The sequence below is a fragment of the Trichoplax adhaerens genome, genomic scaffold (assembly GCF_000150275.1).
Source record: "Trichoplax adhaerens TRIADscaffold_4 genomic scaffold, whole genome shotgun sequence".
In the NCBI taxonomy this organism is placed as follows: Eukaryota; Metazoa; Placozoa; class Uniplacotomia; order Trichoplacea; family Trichoplacidae; genus Trichoplax; species Trichoplax adhaerens.
The window spans coordinates 319,031-339,012 of record NW_002060946.1 but is presented as its reverse complement, the minus strand read 5'-3'; the positions used below and the strand labels follow the sequence as shown (position 1 = coordinate 339,012).

Here is a 19,982-nt window from a genome sequence, read left to right as displayed (position 1 = left end):
TCCGCCATTTTTCGGCGTAGAAATTAGCGGACATCAAATCCTTTTTCTTGGCTATTTTTGAACGAAATATACATCAATCGATATGGCGGATGTAGTGTATAGAGGGTCTCTAGAGTACATGTCACACTACGGTATGCCTTGCAAAATTGGCAATTTTGATTCCGCTTTCCACTCACTTTACACTAGTAACGAGTAATAACTGTACTGATGGTAAGCATACCGCCGACAACGGCACCGGTACTACCATACTGTAACATGTGCCATCGTCCGTGCATTGTGCATGATACTAGTCACTGGTGGTAACTAGGAGAAGATCGTCTGACAACATACTACAGTACAGTACTGTAGGTCTTCAGTAGCAAGTCCCTGGTGTACAGTACTTTATACAGTACTATCCACGCTGGCCATGCGATACAGTGCGAAGTGTACAGTCCAAACAAAAGAAGTTGCACTACTGGATGTTTTGACAAGATTGTTTTTCTACAGGGGCTAGGAGAAATTGCGGCCTTTTTCGTCACTTAAACTCACTTGGCTAGTGGATTACTTTGATCAACATCGAATGCAGCAGCGGCAGTCGTGATTATCGACTTGGATTACAGTAGTAAAGAATTGTTTAAGTAAGAAGATTGCCATTTTTGGGTGGATGGTATCGATTTGAACGTTGAAAATTGCACTTGTGGGATAATCAGTTGGCTTTTGTGTTGATACTAGATAGATTAGATTAGTTGAAGTGACAGTCAACGAGGTCAAGTGTAGTACTTACCCCATCTGATAGGTTGATTTAGCGTCGGTGTGTGGGCCGGTCGATATGTCGTATATGGTGTGCTTTCCTTGCTGCAACGTTGAAACAAATCAGGTATTTTAGAGCTATTTTTGATGCAAGATTATGGACACCATGTGTAGGATGAGAGTTTAGCATGGAATACCATGATAGAGCTAGTATCCAAAAGACATGATCAACAAAGATTGATAGGCTAACGATAGGCCCACCAACAAATAGAAACCATCTAAAAAAACCAGCATTCAAAATGGATCATCATGGCGTAGCGTTGAAATCGCCTACGCTTCATCAAATTGGTTTTTTGTAGCAAATTGAATATCTTTGGGGTGATTGAATCGCTGATGTCTTGACAGGACTGAAGACAACATTTTCTGTCTATTGAAATCTTTTCATGGATGTTGAGAACTAATTTAGTACAGCACTAAGTGAAATCCCATTAACAAATGATACAACTTGGACATGCGAGTTGTCAGTCTTGTTCTGTACTGTACTAGATGCATGTAGATTGGATACTTTTAAACAACACATTGTGCTCCACTTTTCATCTTATTCATCGCTCGCTGCAACGAGTTATTACCGGTGCTAAAAGGAATGGCACTATGGAACTTATTGCCAATCCAGCCATACGACTACGGTATAGGAGATGATAGAGAACGGGTCTAGTGTCTACCATGTGCCTAGCGGATCTTGTACTTTTCAAGTATCAATCAATTTTGTAAAAATGAAAACGCGTATGTCGCCGATAAACTCATCATTCTAGACATATTGATCGGATAAAGTCAATCGATGAATAATTCGCTCTATGTTATGATAGTACTCATGATGATACAGTTAGGGCAAAATTGACATCGCCGCTTTCACAACAAGATATCCGCCTGCGTACGACTACGGATAGGATGGTAATTGTTTTCTCGTCAATTACAAATTTTACGCTTGACTACGCCAATACACTACAATACTGTAGAATCAATTAGACTTGGATGTCCAATTCTATCCATTCCTGACCAATAGGAGAGTTATTAACCATGATAGATACATTAAAAAAAAAAAGATACCCTTGTAAATATTCTGACTTCAACGACATCGAGCGTATATTGCATTGAGTTCGAAACGAATACTATCATGTATATTCCTGACCAATAGGAGAGTTATTAGCCATGGTAGATACATTAAAAAAAAAATACTACCCTTGCAAATATTCTAACTTTAACGACATCGAGCGTATATTGTATTGAGTTAGAAACTAATGCTATCATGTATATTGCTCTTGTGCTTTTTCTTATTAGCCACCGAGAAGGATTGATCGCTCGGCGATTGGAGCTCCTACTAGTTTTCAGGTTGGAAGTTTTTGATATTTTCATTTCTTATTTTTGTCCATGAATGATATAAATGTTCTCAACGAAAGAAAGATCAGCTACTTTTTGCACCAATATTATTAAGTTACAAGAGTAATTATCAATGTACACATCGGTGCTAGTGCCTACATTACGGATTAGAATTGATGACCTAATGCATAATCTGTCTTGTTTGTCAACTTATTAGTTGAAAATGGCTGCAACATTTGTTAATTCATCCGTATCATACTTCTACTGTACAAGTTCTATACGTACACTACGCCTATTTCTAGTCTAAAGTCAACAAGTCATTTGCCCCATCTTTTATTGTCTTGTGCTATAGTTGGAATGGCAAAGTAGAAAGCTACTTGCATGTCCAAAAAAAAGCGCAAACAGTGATGTAGTGATGATGTAATTGCACTATGCTAATGGAATTAATGTAATTAGCAAGAGAAAAAAATTGAAGCCGCAACCAATTAAGCAACTTTTATGCCTAGCATATCAAGTATTGTGATGATTTCACACACCCTCAAATAAACATAGTATCACTGTTATTACTATATTCCAATCATATCCCAATGTTTTTCCCAAGTAGATTAAAACTACCTTGAAATATCATTACTGTACAGTAAGAGAATGAAGCTCCTAGTCATTGTAGGTCTTTGACCGAAATATTACGTATCCTCTTTTGGCTTCTGTATTGTATTATCTACTACATTAGCGATCTAATGATGTCTTTTCTTTTTTTATTAAACGCCAACAGCATACCGGACATTTGGGGGCCAGCGATAGCCATTCAGGAGTAGATAATGAGGTATGAATGATATTCGTCCAAGGAGCACATCTTGCAATTGCGCTTACAGTTTATTGTTTGGCCAATTTTATAAATAAATTCTTCTTTGCATATTGTAATTTTTTGTTTCGTTGACATTTTGCCTCAGTTTCATTCAAATCAATCCATTTCTTATAACATCGTTGCGAAAGCATTTCAGTTTAGAAAATTGATACTGTACCCTATGAGAATGGAACTCGCTGATACGCACAGTTATGGATTGAATAAATTGTAAATGATAATAGAGAATTAGACGTTAAAGCGATATTGAAATGATCAATTTTATTGACCAGTTTAATGCATAAACGGTGTTTAAGATATTTCTAGAGATTCGTATATTATTATTATCAATCGTTCATAACATGTGTATATTCGATTAGACTGGTTGAATGAATTAAAGTATCTTGTTATAGTTTAGCAAAGATAAGAAGTAATGCTTCCCTCCTGTGTCCTACTGTATATATTATTTATATTCACCTCTGTTGCTCTCACCTCCAATCCAACAAACTAGCAAAATAAAATGTCACTATTTAATACATTTTGGTGGAGGGATATTTGTTAATCAGTGTGCAATACACTAGAATCGAACTAAAAATCTTCTGTCATTATTAACTTCAAGACAGCCGTTTTTAACCCTCTATCCAATTTTTGACGTAATGTTGCTCATAGCCATTGATTATTTATTTAATATTTTCACGATTTGTTAACACTAAACGTTCTTAGGCGATATTTCACGACTTGACTGTAATTGATATGACGTAATCGATCTATAGTAGTGAATACGCTTCGTGATTTACTATAAGATACCACAATTTTATGAAGCTTCGTTCAGTCATAATTATTCAACATCTTTGCTTTACTGCTGTATTACTTTGTGCAAAAATTGTGAAAACTTTATCTTTCCAACATCTGACTTGCTTTCAGCTCGTTTTCATTTTTAGTATTGCATTCTAATCCACGATTATAACATAAGTTTTCAAGACGAGCACCATGAATTAATTATAATAGATAAATCGTAAATAATGTACCATCGAATTACGCTAGATCATCATTTTCATATTTGATATTAATGATATCATATACGTACTCCATACATGGATAAATTCTCCACAATGTCGTAGTATCGCAGTTTTCTACTATGAGCCTTAGCGAAGTGGTTAAAGTAATAATTTCTTTTTTTCATTATTACAGTTCGATAGTATTAAAAGTCAAATGAAATCGAAAGGTGGTTATGTAAATAGAGCAGTCCCGACTGATACAACCCATAAATTGGTAGGAGCCGATGATGTAAAGGTTTGTACATCGCGTTGCGAGTAAATTGCAATAATAAGCAGTTCATATGAATATACTGTATGCTGATTGCTTGAGTCATGAGTGGTAGACTTTTATACTTATTCTTAAAAGACGATAACGAACGATAACAAGCATTGCCAAGTGTCCAATGTGTTCGAATTGAATGGGATATAACGCAGCCTATGTAACGAAATGTATTTTACTAATTTTGTTATTACAGGTAGATATTCCTAAAGATAATGCCAAGAATAGATAATTTTCTTACAAGTCGCCAATCTTATTATTAATATGACTGGAATATCCAGTATCAATACTTTGATGTATATTAGTTTATTTGACTTATTGCTGTGAAAATATAAACAATGAGTTCTTGACTACGGTATCAGTATTATAACGGAAGCAGTTAGCTATGTTCCGTAAATAATGCAGTATATTCTCCATATCTGTGCTATAATGGCCCGTTTGTTAACAGTTTAGTAGTATTCAATAATAATCGTTGATACCTCTATGATAATATAAAGTTCTCGATGTGGGATATTTATTGAAATGTTATAGTTTAGTTTAACTAGACAGCAGAGCTGCCTACAGTATGTGTCGATAATAGCTATTGTAGTGAGCATTTAGCACTTCTAGCAATTCATATTCGAACGAATACCGTATTTGAAGGCCTTATCGTATCAGTCACTTTTTGAACAAATTCAATATACTGCACTACTATTATCAGTATCGTTTATAACTTTTGGTAATGTAACTGCTTTACATAAAACTGCTACACTAGAGTCTTACCGGTTAATCAATAAATGCAGTCACTCTGTTTCAATATTTTCTGAAAGTTTATAATAGTTAAATTATAATTATTGTTCTTTACCTACTGTAGTACTCATGACCGATAACCTGCTTATTTTACAATCCTATCTTTTGCTATATCTTAAAATTTGTTCAGAATTTACTTGTTACAGTACATATTATATGAACAAAAGCCTTGAACTGTTACTTCAAGGTGTTGGCTATTTTTTTTGGCTAAAATTCATGAAAACTCTCTTATACAGGCATACAGCAGCTGTATCGTTTTGCATCATCGTACACTGTAATAAAGGACTAAGTCTGATTGTATCGATTGGAATGAATGCGCAAGATAGCTAATTACTATCTGATCGTAACTAAATTTTCTACATTAGAGTAGCTTAGTTAGTATTTAGTGTTTAATAAATTATCTAATTTGATGTATGTACACTTAATGCTGATTTACTAGAGTATGCCGACAGCTATATTACACATTTGTATGCACTGACAGAAATAAGTAAAATTCCCAGTAAAATACTACGTATACGCGTGTACAATTACTTGTATACAATGCAGTATGCGCACTGTGTTAGAATTTGCAACGATAAAACCGGAAGATAATAGTATTAAGCTTGATTTATCGATACTGCTCTATATCGGGCTAAGAAATGTGCATGAAATACTTAGGAATACGTACATTAACACAATGTAAACTTGAATTTTTGATGTCTTGATAGCTTTGATAATTTATTCCTGTACTGTACACATTTTCTCTCGCAATATATTGCAAACTTTCGTAAATCAAATTTAATGGCTTGCTTTATTGGTATAGATTTTTATTTCTATAATTCGGTATAGCCACGTCACATTTTTTAACTGAATATTTATTAATTGGATTTCCTGTATCACCCTCATTTTGAAGAAGAGCTACCGTCGGTATGATGGGCGAATTTGTTTCACTTTATTATAGAAATACGTACCTAGATTACTGATTTGTTACGTATCATCATGTTTGGTGCCATAACAAAAGTTATGAGCTAGCAAGCTCTCTACACGCATTTAAAAGAAAATCTGTACTCTAGACGCGTACTAAGTAGTAGATTTGGTTTTTACTTCTGGTATATATTGTCTACATACTTCATGCATACTGTAGATCAAACAGTTTCAGGTAACTTAAAGTCGAAAACTAAATACTACAGATAGATGACATTTACCTAGTAGTTTACGATATGCATGCATCAACCATTTCTGGTTAAAAGTGCGTAGAACCTATTACATTTCATTACGTGAACGGCATTTCTGTACTATAGCACCATATGTAAATTGCAAGCGATAACTTCAGATACATACGTATATTATGCGTGCATATCAAGTTAGAGTTGCATGCAAATTAAGCCTATTTGAGGGAGAAAGTGAATCTTGAAATCTTTTATTACATGTTATGTTTATTTGTAGATCTGATGGCGACAACTTTAGATACATACGTATATTATGCGTGCATATGAAGTTATAGTTGCATGCAAATTAAGCCTATTCGAGGGTGAAAGTGAATCTTGAAATCTTTTATTACAAGTTATGTTTATTGGTAGATCCGATGGTATTTAACATTTTATCGATTCTGGCAGCAAAATGTACCAGATGTAAACTCAACGGATAATTAGTGAACACTGTACAGTTATAGAAGGACAATGATGAATTCTACCTATCTCTACACGGTCTAACACCAATGACCACGTTTGATCAACATACGAGTATAGCCTAGTAAATTGCGCTGTATTATCTCGGGTATTAGGATGAATTTAATAATTACAATTCAAATTTCGTTCCTAAGGGAAGTAAATAATGACATTAAATAAAATAGGTACAGTTGACATCCATCTCACTCTGCTTGGACGAATGGATTGGCAATCTCTTCGATACCGTCATTAGGGCTAATCACTACTACAGAAGTGCCTCGACAAACCACTAATCCTAATTGTCTTGTTTCGTTACTAATTCGTGATAAATCTTCGAAATCTGGAAAAGAAAAATAACCACGATGTTTTATTTATGAATTATATTGGTGTGCGATCTACGCTGTAGTAAGAAAAGTGGTAGAGTAATAGGTCACATTGAATTCAAGAATAGCTCATTCAGCTTCCTTACCACGTAAATTTTCTACAGCATTATCAAGTACCAAGTTCAATAACGGATCATAACCTTTCAGAATGCCTATAGCTGATGGTCATGAAAAATGAAAATTACTATCCAAGCATTTTGTGTAACTGAAAATCTTGTTTTCAAACGAAATTATAATTGTGGATAAATACGTACAGTACGTATTAAAGCGAAGATTGTTTAGTGATCTTTCATAAAGCACTTTAATCGTCTACAATATCTATTTAGCACTTTTAAAATCGTCAACCTTTAACACTATTAGCTCATGACAGCCGCCTTGGCAAAAGATCGTACTCCCTAACATACTGTACAATACTAAGTGTTAACTACAGACATAATTTGATTTCGAAGAATGCCCATTTTCAATGCTCGTTTCTTCAGTTTGTAAATTAAGACTAGCTTTCCTTCGTTGTCTTATTTTACCATTGCGTTGTATTGTAATACGTTGACATTAGTACATTACCTACAGTCCTATAATGTGCAAGACAAATATGAAACTCCTCTAAACTCTAGACCATACAATGGAATTGAGGCGCTCGCATGATCTCGTTATGACAACGGTATTATTGCGGCCAAGCTCTATTAACCATTAGTAAAGATGTCGTTGTACTGGCGTGCAGCTTTTATAAGCATCTAATTTTACGTTCATAAAACTGGATGTCCATTTAGGAATTAATTATGGAATCAAATGCAAATCACTTTCATGATGAGTAAGTCGAGTAAAATGATGGAAAAAAAGTGAGATTTGAGTGGATTTCAATTCTCATCTATGTTATAATAATCCTCTACTTTGCTTTGGTCCATTCTAAGCAAAGAAATATCTACTGTTTAAGTACATCTCTCTCTCTCTCTCTTTACGTATATAAGCTCAACAAATTCAATTTGCAGTAACTAACTTGACATGATGCTGACGTTTCGAAGTACACTTATGATACTGTTTATAAAATTGACACAATCTAACCATAGTAAACTGCTTTTACCATTAGCAGTATTCCATTATTGTATATAAACTACTTTGCAAAGTCTACTGATATCAAGGAATAGCATCATCTACTTGCAGAATCACCTTCTCGGCCACCTTGAAATTTAACGCGAACTTTCTTATCGATATGCTTTTGCAGATCAACGATACTCTCTCTTTTCTTTTTCTCCGGAGGTCCCTAAAATTGCAAGGGTAAAAAATCATGGAAATATCACACTAAACATTAACATACACGTCTAACGATGGAACTAAGTGTAATAGTCCATTCTTTTTGCTTAATATTATTTCCAATTCAGCTAGCAGACTCACTGTCATGGCGGATTAGATCGATGATGGTTGCTTTACAGCTTTGAAGAGTGTGCGCAATCGAGCTCGCCGACCCATGAGTAGTATACAGTAATACAATGACTCGGATTGCAAGCTGACTATATACTGTATGATTCATTGCAATATTATGCATACAAAGTATGATAATGGATGCGCTACTCTACAGTCACGACTCCAACTACTTTCCAGCCAGAGTGTACAGTACTTCATGCTACAGTACCATACACTGCATACTGTAGTCTACTGTAAATCATTAGATCAATTCAGCCAGTAATTTTAATTTTCTATTTTATTTTTTTTATTTATTTATTTCTGCCCAAATTGTAGGGGGAATAGATGAGTAGGGTAGATGCGGGATGGCGAGATCCAATCGAATCAAAATTAACTCGCTAGACAGAAACGCTGCATCTGATTGAGAAGCAGACCGAGGTACAGGAAATTGCTAATGCCGAAGTCAGCTATAGTTCAGTGAGTGAATGAACAGATCTACTGGTGTACATAATTCTACAGTATGGTGAATAGAGCACAAGTACATTTTGAGGTCCAATGGACGCAATGTTATATCAATTCTAATCCGTAGTAATATTGCTCGTTGATATTGTGCTTTTCAACAAGTTCCAGCTATTCCTGCCAAGTACTCTACATACTGTAGCTTGCTGCCAGTGAGAAATGATAATTTGGTACCAACTTATGAAGACATTCTTCAGAAATCGACCTTTACCTGCTGCACCACGCTATTTTACGATCCTTCAGATGGCATGTAAGTACAGTAATGCACAGCGTGCTGGCCAAATCTGCAGCTATAGGTGCCGTGCCGTCCTCTTTATATGTAATGGAACTAGCTTTTAGGACTGCTCTATAGATTGCTAACAACTCCAAGATGACAGTACAGTATTTACGATTGATTTTAAACTTTGCCAAACCCGCACACCTAGTTGTGCATACTGTATAATTAACCTTTTAAATTGCTTCTCCGATCGTATTGAAGTCAAGCGCATTAGAGGAGTAGATGGTCGCCGATACTGTACTTTACTGTATACAGATGGACACCTCATTGCTACTGAGCAGAGTGTATTGCAGTGAAAAACTTTGGGATTCTTTAGACTGAATACAAAGTCGTTAAGTCATCTGTTGTAAAACTAAAGTAAAAATACAGTAGTAATAAGGGCAATAAGCCTCTCCAATATATCAAAAGCTTTATTTTGCAATGATGCTCGTCTTTTATTATTGCTTCCTTTACACTTTGCAATGATATCAAAATCATAGTACAGTCATTACAGTCATTGAAATGACGGCGATTTCTTGTGTACATCGCCACATCGGCAGAGATCCAAAGACCGAAGTAGGGGACGACGACTACTGTACAAGCCGATGAAAGAAGAGGGAAGCATAGAAAACGAGCGGTCCAATTTTGCAGGCCGGTTACTTGAATTGGTCATTTTACTCCGCCGAAAGACTGAAATAGTACACCGTCTCATACTGTACAGTACTGCAAATCATTATTGTCCAATAGGATTGAAAAGGAGGCCCCAGCATCATGAGTACAGTGCATATGCAAATATAAATTATAATTTATGCATATGCTCGCATTTGGCGCCAAGCTGCAATAACAATCAAGGTCCCCAATCTTGTCCAATCGACGATCATCGTGTTGCCTTAATTAATAAAAGTTGTCCATCAAAGCTTTAACTTACGTTAGATCAGTCGGATAGTAAAGTGATTTTGTCATCTTCGGTTGTGCTATACCGTACTTAATCATGTATGTTGTAGAAAGAGATCAAAAAAAATTAATCATGTCTGAAAAATTAGATAACCACTCGAACGGAACCAGTCAGCCTGAAATTACCTTAAGGTTTAAAAAGTTATCGGAGAATGCTACTGCACCGAAGCGTGGCTCCGCTCAAGCGGCGGGTTATGATCTTTACAGGTTCGCTGCAAGACATTTGATCTGATGTAGTTGCATTTGATTGAGCTGGTGTTCAAAATGATCATTGATAGAACGTACAAGGATTGAAAAGATCGTCGATGAAATCCACTTCACTTGCTATTTTAGTCGAACTTCATGTATCAAATATTCACTTCATTGACAATGTTATTCTAGTGTTGTTGCTACAAGTATATAACACAGAAGCATTTGCAACAAGATTAGATAGGGGATGTAGTCATATTTGTCCTTTTTTTCCGTCATCAGTGCAGAGCAAAGCGTAATTCCACCTCATGGGAAGGCTGTCATTAAGACCGATATCGCAATTGCTGTACCTGCTGGCTGTTATGGAAGAGTAGGTATGTACGCATGTTGGCTAGTTGAATCGCTAGCAATCAAACTACGAGCTAGATGACAGCTTAGGAATATTGCTAACATTTGACTACTTATGTTCGAAGACGCTATCGGGTTAATAATGATGATTTCACCTTTGTAAATGGAAATACAGTACCTCTAGGATTGAGTATTGTTGTAGTAGTTATGCTTAAGTAGTAATCCTTAATAATGGAGCTGTTATTCATTCTAATCGGTTGATTGTTTAGCACCACGTTCCGGACTCGCCGTCAAGAAGCATATTGATGTTGGCGGTAAGAATACAGCTTGGATTGAGTCAAGTAGACTACGTTATTTCCATGTTATGTCGGTAACCCTGCCAAGTAACTGTACGATGTACAGTATACTGCAGGACAGATTAATAAATGACGACCGACTTTTAACATTGTGATTACAACCTGCGATTGCCTGCAACATTTGTCTGTATTAGTGGACTAATAGAAGATAATTTTCTTTTAGCTGGTGTAATTGACCAGGATTATAGGGGCAATGTCGGAGTTGTGTTATTTAATCATGGAAAAGAAGAGTTTTCAGGTTTGTTTTCTTATCGCTTTAGCTGCGGGTATATGGGATGTTATTGTAACCTTTCACTAATGTAGTTGCATATTTCATGATTGTTTTTGGTTTAGTGAGCAAGGGTGAACGAATCGCTCAATTAATATTAGAAAGAATACTTATTGCCCCTCTGGAAGAGTGTGAGGTACGCAATGAAATGTATAAGAGCTTTGATCAATACCCGATATTGGTCAGTCCTGGGATTGGCATTGGCTAGTGTATTTATATGATATTGATGATAATACAATGCTGTAGTCTTATTTTTCTTAATATCAAATAGACAACGGTCGTGATAGTGGTGTACAATGTGGTAATAATGTTTAAATGAGCAGTTATTCATTGTTATGATATATTGAAGGTGTGATCGGAATGGTGATCAGTTGTACTCCATGATAATTAATTTTGAATTGTTATCTTCAACTATCTTACTTGGGTTAGGATCTAGACGAAACAGATCGAGGTGCTGGTGGTTTTGGTTCTACTGGCTCTAAGTAATGCACTGTTGGCGTTGCTTGCGTTCTTAACCTTTTTTGCAACCTATCAAACTTGTGTCATGACCTGCACTGGTCTGTACGCTGTGCGATTATTTGATGAAAGTCAATGCGCTCACAGTCAATTGTTATTCCTATAACGATAACTATAATATCCGATCGTAGCTTTTTATTATTGGTATTAGTGACTACCTACTACTATACTATCACTGTAACAATATCTGATTTATAATATAAGCCTTATTACTCGAGCTTTATGAAAACTGTTTCTCTTAAAAATGTTTTTGTAATTGTGCAGATTTGCACTACTGTAGAGCATTCCTTCTAAGATATTCTTTCATTTTATTAATTAATTAGTACTTCAGTTAAAGTTTGATGATGCTAGTCGATTCTAATAATTGTTTACTTGCTACAATCAATCTCATCATAAATTTTATTAAAACCTTATTAATACTCGTGAGGTAAATAAGTCTTTTATTGGTGGACGTGATTTCAACGCACAATCATACAAAGTACGAATAAATAACAGTTTATAATAATAACTGAACGGAAAGAGATCTGAACCTACATCCTATAATGTGACATTGTTGACACGATGATGTGACGTCCGATCTTATAGTAGGTATTTCGTCGATTAATTATATAATATTAATTGTGAAACTTTAATTGAAATGGAAAGAAAATGTGATAGGTGGCTGGATTGATAGGTATCGTGCTATACAGTTAAGTAAGGTTCCGTTTGCTGACTGGGTATAGCCGGTCGTACATAAAACATTTAGGAACTGTCAATAAAAATTTGGGATAAACTTAATATCGTTTTACTTTTCTTTCTTATCTTCAGTATCTGATTCATCTTCACTTTCTTCGTCATTGGCTTCATCGATATTGTCTTCTGCTGCTAATTTGCACGCACATACACATGCTACTACTATTACTATTGCAATCAATGCGAAACAGATGTATAATACCGTAAAAATGTTAAAATTAAAAGAGAGTGACCCCCATAGTTCAGAAAAGAATCCTTTCTTGCCCTCAACAGTGACAGCTTTGACCTTTCTGTAATCTTCAGTAGCGAAAGCTACTATTGGGTAAAATGTATAATCGTTATTATGAGTCTTGTAAGTATATCGACTACCATGACGGAATAGTATAACGGTTGGAGTTTGATGAATTTTAAAACGTCTAGCTAGACCTATCGAAAATGGTGAAATCATAATAAATCATTTGACGCAAGCAAACATTTTTCTCGATGAATAAAATACCTTGATTAACCGATAGATCCACCGTTGCTATATTCATCTTTCGCCGTAAATGACTAGCAACCGCTTCCCAATTAGCACGAACAAGCTTACATGCTTCACATCCAGGACTGGCGCTAAGATATAAACAATTGATCATTACTACCTGAATTAGTTACTAGCTCACTATTAATAGATAATGTGAAAGGCTTAGCTGTCATGTTTTAAAATATAAGACGTGATCAATAAGCAAACGGATAATTATCAGAAAAGTTAACGAAAGGTTTGTATCCTATAGTATTACGCATTATCCATCGCCAGCACTTTTTCAAAACAAATTTTAAATCAACACTAATTCGCTGATATATAGCTACTAGCGGTGCCTAATAGCAATGACAGTCAAACATACAGTACAACGTATAATCTAGCCGCTGTGGGAATAACCTTTTACGACAAAACTATAGTAGTAAAGAAATAGTGAGCTACTGGTGAATTAAGTTGCAGTATTTACTAACTGTGTTTGCAGCTGTTATAATAAAATTTTACGTTGCATTCACTACAGATTTGTTTTCACTCTAGTACAACACTAAAGACAAGCCTTTTGCCTTCAATATGACGTAGTCACTAGTCATAGCAAAGAAGTAGTGAGCTACTTTATAGCCTAATCTCAGCATTTGTTAACTATCTTCAACTATTATGCTATAATTTTATACCGCATGCTAAACAAATTCATTTTATTTTACTCTACTGTTTAACTAAAAACCAAGAATTTTTATCAGCAAAATTGATATCTAAATCAATTTATCAAATTCTAATTCAATGTAACTTCAAAATTAATTTTAAACTTTATCATTGCAATTGCTTTTATTAATTCATTGAAAGTCTATACGCAGTGAATTTATGACGTTAATATTATATTGCCTATTAAAATTGAGTTAACGTTTTATCAGAGAATGCGTCCACTTACAATTGTATTAACCAGTCTCCTGTGGTAGCCCCTGTTGATGCCTGAGTCAGGTGTTCGAAATTGTCTTCATCAAGCCTACGAACGAAGCTTTTGCGATTTTCGTCAAGCCAAATCGATATAGAATCTACGGCTAAATTACCTATTAAAGTATGTTATTGTTTAGTAAAAATCATAATGTAATACGGATACAAAGATCATGATTTTGCTGCTCTATTGCTATCAACCTACAACTGAGAATATCTACCGCTTAGCAAATGCAGAACATTGACTGATTTGTTTAACTAATTAACCTGTATATAATAGTGGTACTCTCTTACGAAAGTACAGTAATGCTGGCAATCTTCCCACGTTATGTTTCTCAGCCAAATGGCGATATTTAGTCGCATCCAATTTTCCCAATTTTACTTGGCTATCGGTGCTACTTAGCTCCTTGGCTAATTCATTATACAATGGATTAAACTCTTGGCAGTTTCTGCATTCCCAGTCAACTATGTATAGGGTATGAATAAATGAAAGTTAAAAATATTTCTAAACATAGTGCGGACATACAAGGTACTTTGTAGGCAGCAGCGTCTTCATTATCCTTTTTATAACAAAGATAAAAACAGTGATACAACATATTTTCAGATGATGCGTATACAGCATGTATCATCTATCATTAATGATTATACTGTTAATTTAGACGAGAATAAGGCTGCGGATAGTGAAAAGTTACAAGTCCATATTACTTTTATCAATGCGTTGATTTTTTTGTTTACATAACAATAAGGTGGTATACAATTCTACGTATTTAGCATCAGATTAGAATTAATTATCTGAGCAGGGCTACTGGTCAGTAATCTTTGCTAATTCTTAGGTTGAATATCCTGACAGCGAGTACATATCGCATGATAATTAATACTATTGAGATTGGAGATTACAAAAAGGTGCCTTAAACTGATATATTTTGTGTTGTAATGGACATATCCTGACATACGTTTGTCTAATATAAACATTATAGCGATAACGTAAGGAATGAAGTAGGTAATGGAATAGCTGCAGCAAAAAGGATTCGCGTTTTAGCATCATTACCGAATCCAGCACTTGGATAAAAAATTAAGGTACTAACTTAATTGCTGAAAAGATAAAAAATCAACTGAAAATTTTCTCCAGCTTTACCATCCATTTCATCACTACTGTGCACTTGTCACAGTTTAAATAATACTGTATGAGGCAATGATCGAATTCATACATTGCAGTTCTTGTAAAATGGAGCCGGGCATCGATAACTGCAACGTATATAATAGAGGATCTTTATCTTTAAGGCCTTCATCACCATCGTAGTTAGTTTACAAAAACTGAACAAATTACTACCATTCTGATAGCTTCGATATTTTACGAAGATAAAGATATACGGTAAATTCAGAATAATAGTATCAATTTCATAAGCCATGAGAAAATGCCTATTGTAATAAATTATGTAACCTATAATGATGGGAACTGGTGCGTTGTTCTATCCATTACTTAAGAGTAGAATTAAAATGCTAATAATGAATAAATACGTATAGTGGTTGACTATAGAGCTTGCAAAATAGATATTGTAATATTGCAATCCAATTTATAAGCTATAAACATGTTGAAATGGAGATCGGTCGATGACGGTATCGTAGCATATCAAGCCATTTTTTTTATAGATATGAACAAAATAAAGTGAAAGTAAACTTACAATATGTGACGATTTCATCAACTGTTTAGGTAAACAAAGCGTTTTAAAACTACCTTGCTGATGATTGCATGTTAAAGAGCATTTCTAAGTCAAAATGTTAGTTTGATGTACACTTGTACAGTAAATATCAATAAATCGCGATTCTTCATTAGGGAAAATTCAACGACTTTGCACGTATAATGGGGAAGTAATAATCATTATTATAGTATGCATAATACTGTGAGAACAACCTTGTCTTTATCGCTGTTGACATTTTCGGATCACTGTTTGCGATAGCTAACTTTGATTAATTCTGTAGTCAAATTTGGGCTGTGCTAGTTGAGTTAGAAATGTAATTACACCAAATTTGACGTTGGTTAGCCCCTTAACAACAGATAGTCGGTAATGTACAGTATGATTGAGAATCTAATATTAACGGTATCAATTAACTATTCAGGTAATTTTGTGCTTAGAATAATAGCTTATGATGTAAAAAATTATTATACGTACGATTAAATCTATAGACCGTCATTGATTTTTAAGAAATAATAAAAAGTAAGAAATTAAAGCCAAGAATGTACAGTACGAGTAGGATAGTTGATGATATTGTACGAGTATTATCCTTTAATATCCTATCTCATGTTTGTCATGGTATTGATTTTTGTCAAAGTGAAGATTGAGATTGTATAGTGTAGTATGCATGATTTAGCGATCAAATCATTGAAAATATACATAATTAATTAATACATGGCCATCTGGGTTCCATTTTATTCACTATAATAAAATAAAATTGAATATTTTTGGGGAGTTTAAAGAATTTCATTACGGTCTTAAAATCATGATGATGATAAAAGGGATATCTAAGCTACATTCTCTTTCATTGAATATTCCAATCTATGTTGAATTGTGATTGTGTACAGTAAAGTAAATGTAAAATCTCCATTGACGATGGTATCGACAATAGTTCATAACGTAAAGTAACCGATTCTTTTATTCGGATGATGATAATGTTGGCATCATAGTATGTTAATTTATGTATACTGCTGATACAATCGTTTCTTGGTACTTTCCATTCGCCGGTTTTAAAAGTGAATTATAGTACATCAATAAAAAAAAAACTACTAAAATAATGATATGAATATGGTTGGAATTACAATACTGTAACGATATCCAATTGATTATGTACTTTGGTTGGGAGTCAAGAAATAGAATGTACAGCTGGACTAGTTGTATAGAATTATTTTCAAGCTATTTCTAGACATTTTGCAGGTAGGCAGAAATAGGGTATGGGGTCGTACAGCAAGCTCTAGCATGTTTATGAAGATAAATAGGATTGAATTGCAGTCATCGTCCTATCTCCAGTATTATCATGCCATGATCGATGTTGCTATAAGACTATGGATGAAAGAAATGTCCTATTACTACAGTGTAACCATCGATACTCCTATGCAGTCTATCCGATCACGATGTAATCCATCGTAATAGCACTGAAGAATAGATTCATTCTACAAGCAATAAGTCATACTACGAAAAAGGGCAAAGGCCATTGTTGATTGAATCATGCCAATGGCATAACTTGCATATAACAAAACGATAAAATGATGATCAGATCGACGTTGTCATTCAACTGTATGATGAAAATGGTACACTACTCTAATATACCATCCATACTCGGTCTATCGTGAATTTGGCAAGAATGAAATCCATGTCGAAAGCGATAAAGAATACATTGTACAAGCTAAAAGTATTGCATTGGCCAAGGCCAACTATCCTAGAGGTCGATTAAATATGGTTACAACTTACATAAATACACTAAAGCAAGCTTATTGCCAATCACGAAATTATGGTAATTATCATCGTCCAATTCGACGATAGCTTTGGATGCAAAAACGATTTGAATCAATGCTGCCAATAACAGCCATGAGCGCACCATTGCCATTCTTGTCAATTAAAGTGGCGTTTGGCGTTTTCTACTCGTGTTTCCAAAGCTACCAATGGCGACAAGGGAAAGCTTGGTGAAGAGTTGCGACTGTTTGCAGTCAGCCGCTCACTACCGTACGATTCCGTCCGTCTGTTGCGCCTTTCCATTTACAGTACAATACTGGACAGTACGGTACTGTAAGTACGCTAGTAAGTATTGTAGACCTTTGCAGATTCTAACTTGATATTTCACAATGCTGAAATACGTCTCAAACGGTTGGTACCAAGTCATAATAACACTGGTAGCGAACGCCTGGAAACGACCTTGCAGTGGTAAAAATGGAATAATGGACTATTTTGCTATTTTACTGATCATGTTAATGAACTGCACTCCATCGATATACTGTACAGTAGTACAGAATAATGTCGATTGTCGACTGTACCCTAAATGGACTGCAGTACATGTACTAAAAAAGTGATACGGTGCACTGTGTACTTGCAAGACTAATATAGTCCAATGTGAGTACATGGACTACTAGCAAAAAAATAATCTGGACTAGAAACTCTCCTCGGATGGACGGACTTTTCCGTCCCGATAAGGCCGAAAATGCGGAAAAATAGTTACTCAGTATGGATCTTCCGTGTCTGCTTTCTAAATCACTCGTATTCATTTGAACAACATTCATGATCTAAATTGACTGCTTCTAAGCAGAGCTTAGTAACAGGTAATGGAATGCAATGGAATATTGCTGCGTTTAGAAAAAAATCAGTCCATTCACAATCGACTATCTGCATACTAAAGTATTGGCATAAACTCATAATGAAGCGTTTGGCACAATTTCTTGACAGAATCAATCCCAACGTCTGTCCGCCCAAAGGCGCTTCCAGTCTACAGTACAGTACAGTACAAGCCCTTGGCGTACAGTGTACAGTATACTGTACTGTACACTGTACAATACAGAATGACCACTAGACGGACGGACTTTTCATACCCGATTAGGCCGAAAATGTGAAAAATAGTTACTCAGTATGGATCTTCCGTGTCTGCTTTCTAAATCACTCGTATTCTTTTGAATAACATTCATGATCTAAATTGACTGCTTCTAAGCAGAGCTTAGTAACAGGTAGTGGAATGCAATGGAATATTGCTGCGTTTAGAAAAAATCAGTCCATTCACAATCGACTGTCTGCATACTAAAGTATTGTCATAATGAAGCGTTTGGCACAATATCTTGACCGAATCAGGCCCAATGTCTGTCCGTCTAAAGGCGCTTCCAGTCTACAGTACTATGCAGCACAAGCCCTTAGCGTACAGTGTACAGTACACTGTACTGTACATTGTACAGGATGACCACTGGACGGCCAGACTCATTCAGTGTACAGTACTGTACTGTATACTGTGGCAGAGTACTATCCACTATGTAATGGCAATGTTCAACACGTTCAAGACTGGAGGCTACAGTAGGCACAATTTCCCAGCTCTACTTGGTGTACTGGACTAGATCTGGTACGCGCCGCAAGCTGCCTAATCCAATCTTGCAGCCAGTCGACATCTTGATTTTACTTTCAGCTCGCTAAGACGATTCATTTAGTTCGTTGGATAGTGAATCGACTAATAAAACGCTTGGTTACAACCCATTTTACCCTTGGCCTTGATATTGTAAAATAGACGATCGTCTTCACTTCCAACATACAGTACTAAAAGATGTCATCCAAAGTGAGAAAGCCTCCACCATTGAAAGAGGACGGCAAACGAACAATCAAGGTAAACTCCATCATTTCCGATGGATGATGCATGGAGGATGATGGAGAGTTAGTTGTATGATCATGCTTGCACTATACTGTACTTTGCACTTTTATTCGGTGTATGTTGATGGCATGGTGTACAGTAGCATCAATCGCTTTCTGTGATGAGTGTAAAGGAAATGCTTTAAGACATGAACTTGAGCGATTGATTTATCCTAATGACTGGATTGAATCCTTGGCTGTCGTTGGAACTTGAATGTCTAATGAATGCATTACCTTTGCAAGGATAAAATGAATCAGCCTTCGTAGTCGTAACAATAGAAATGCTGTAGTAGTAACCAGTAGTCATTGTGAGGGTAGAAAATGGCTTACGGCAAACTGTGTTGGTTAAAAAAGTAAAAGAAATACCGTCATAAAGACACTCTTAACTATTTTCATATTTGTGTAGGACGTCTTCGGCCAAGACGATGCTGATGAATATACCAGTGATCAAAGGCAAGCAATTAAGAAGCCAAAGAGGTATGTTTGCAACTTTTTATCATCATCGAACTTAGACATCGGCTAGCTTGGATATT

The 19,982-nt window shown here is 35.4% G+C and overlaps 4 protein-coding genes across 4 annotated transcripts; 2 read left to right on the top strand and 2 right to left on the bottom strand.

Annotated features, from left to right (window-relative positions):
• Positions 1-82: 82 nt before the first annotated feature.
• On the top strand, positions 83-4,496 carry TRIADDRAFT_55151 (uncharacterized protein; the record flags this gene model as incomplete). Its single annotated transcript, XM_002111735.1, has 6 exons — positions 83-131; positions 1,613-1,680; positions 2,068-2,118; positions 2,879-2,929; positions 4,139-4,240; positions 4,461-4,496. The coding sequence occupies 6 exons, from the start codon at positions 83-85 to the stop codon at positions 4,494-4,496; spliced, it is 357 nt and encodes a 118-aa protein (XP_002111771.1).
• Positions 4,497-6,902: 2,406 nt separating this feature from the next.
• On the bottom strand, positions 6,903-8,477 carry TRIADDRAFT_55150 (uncharacterized protein; the record flags this gene model as incomplete). Its single annotated transcript, XM_002111276.1, has 4 exons — positions 6,903-7,039; positions 7,169-7,240; positions 8,247-8,340; positions 8,472-8,477. The coding sequence occupies 4 exons, from the start codon at positions 8,475-8,477 to the stop codon at positions 6,903-6,905; spliced, it is 309 nt and encodes a 102-aa protein (XP_002111312.1).
• A 1,805-nt stretch (positions 8,478-10,282) lies between these two features.
• TRIADDRAFT_24211 (uncharacterized protein) lies at positions 10,283-11,856 on the top strand (the record flags this gene model as incomplete). The annotated part of the gene is made up of 6 exons (XM_002111734.1): positions 10,283-10,416; positions 10,681-10,772; positions 11,016-11,060; positions 11,266-11,340; positions 11,436-11,506; positions 11,800-11,856. 6 exons carry the CDS (start codon positions 10,283-10,285, stop codon positions 11,854-11,856), a joined length of 474 nt encoding a protein of 157 aa, XP_002111770.1.
• An 814-nt stretch (positions 11,857-12,670) lies between these two features.
• TRIADDRAFT_55148 (uncharacterized protein) lies at positions 12,671-15,222 on the bottom strand (the record flags this gene model as incomplete). Its single annotated transcript, XM_002111275.1, has 5 exons — positions 12,671-13,044; positions 13,115-13,227; positions 14,058-14,196; positions 14,348-14,545; positions 15,216-15,222. 5 exons carry the CDS (start codon positions 15,220-15,222, stop codon positions 12,671-12,673), a joined length of 831 nt encoding a protein of 276 aa, XP_002111311.1.
• Between the last annotated feature and the right edge of the window lie 4,760 nt (positions 15,223-19,982).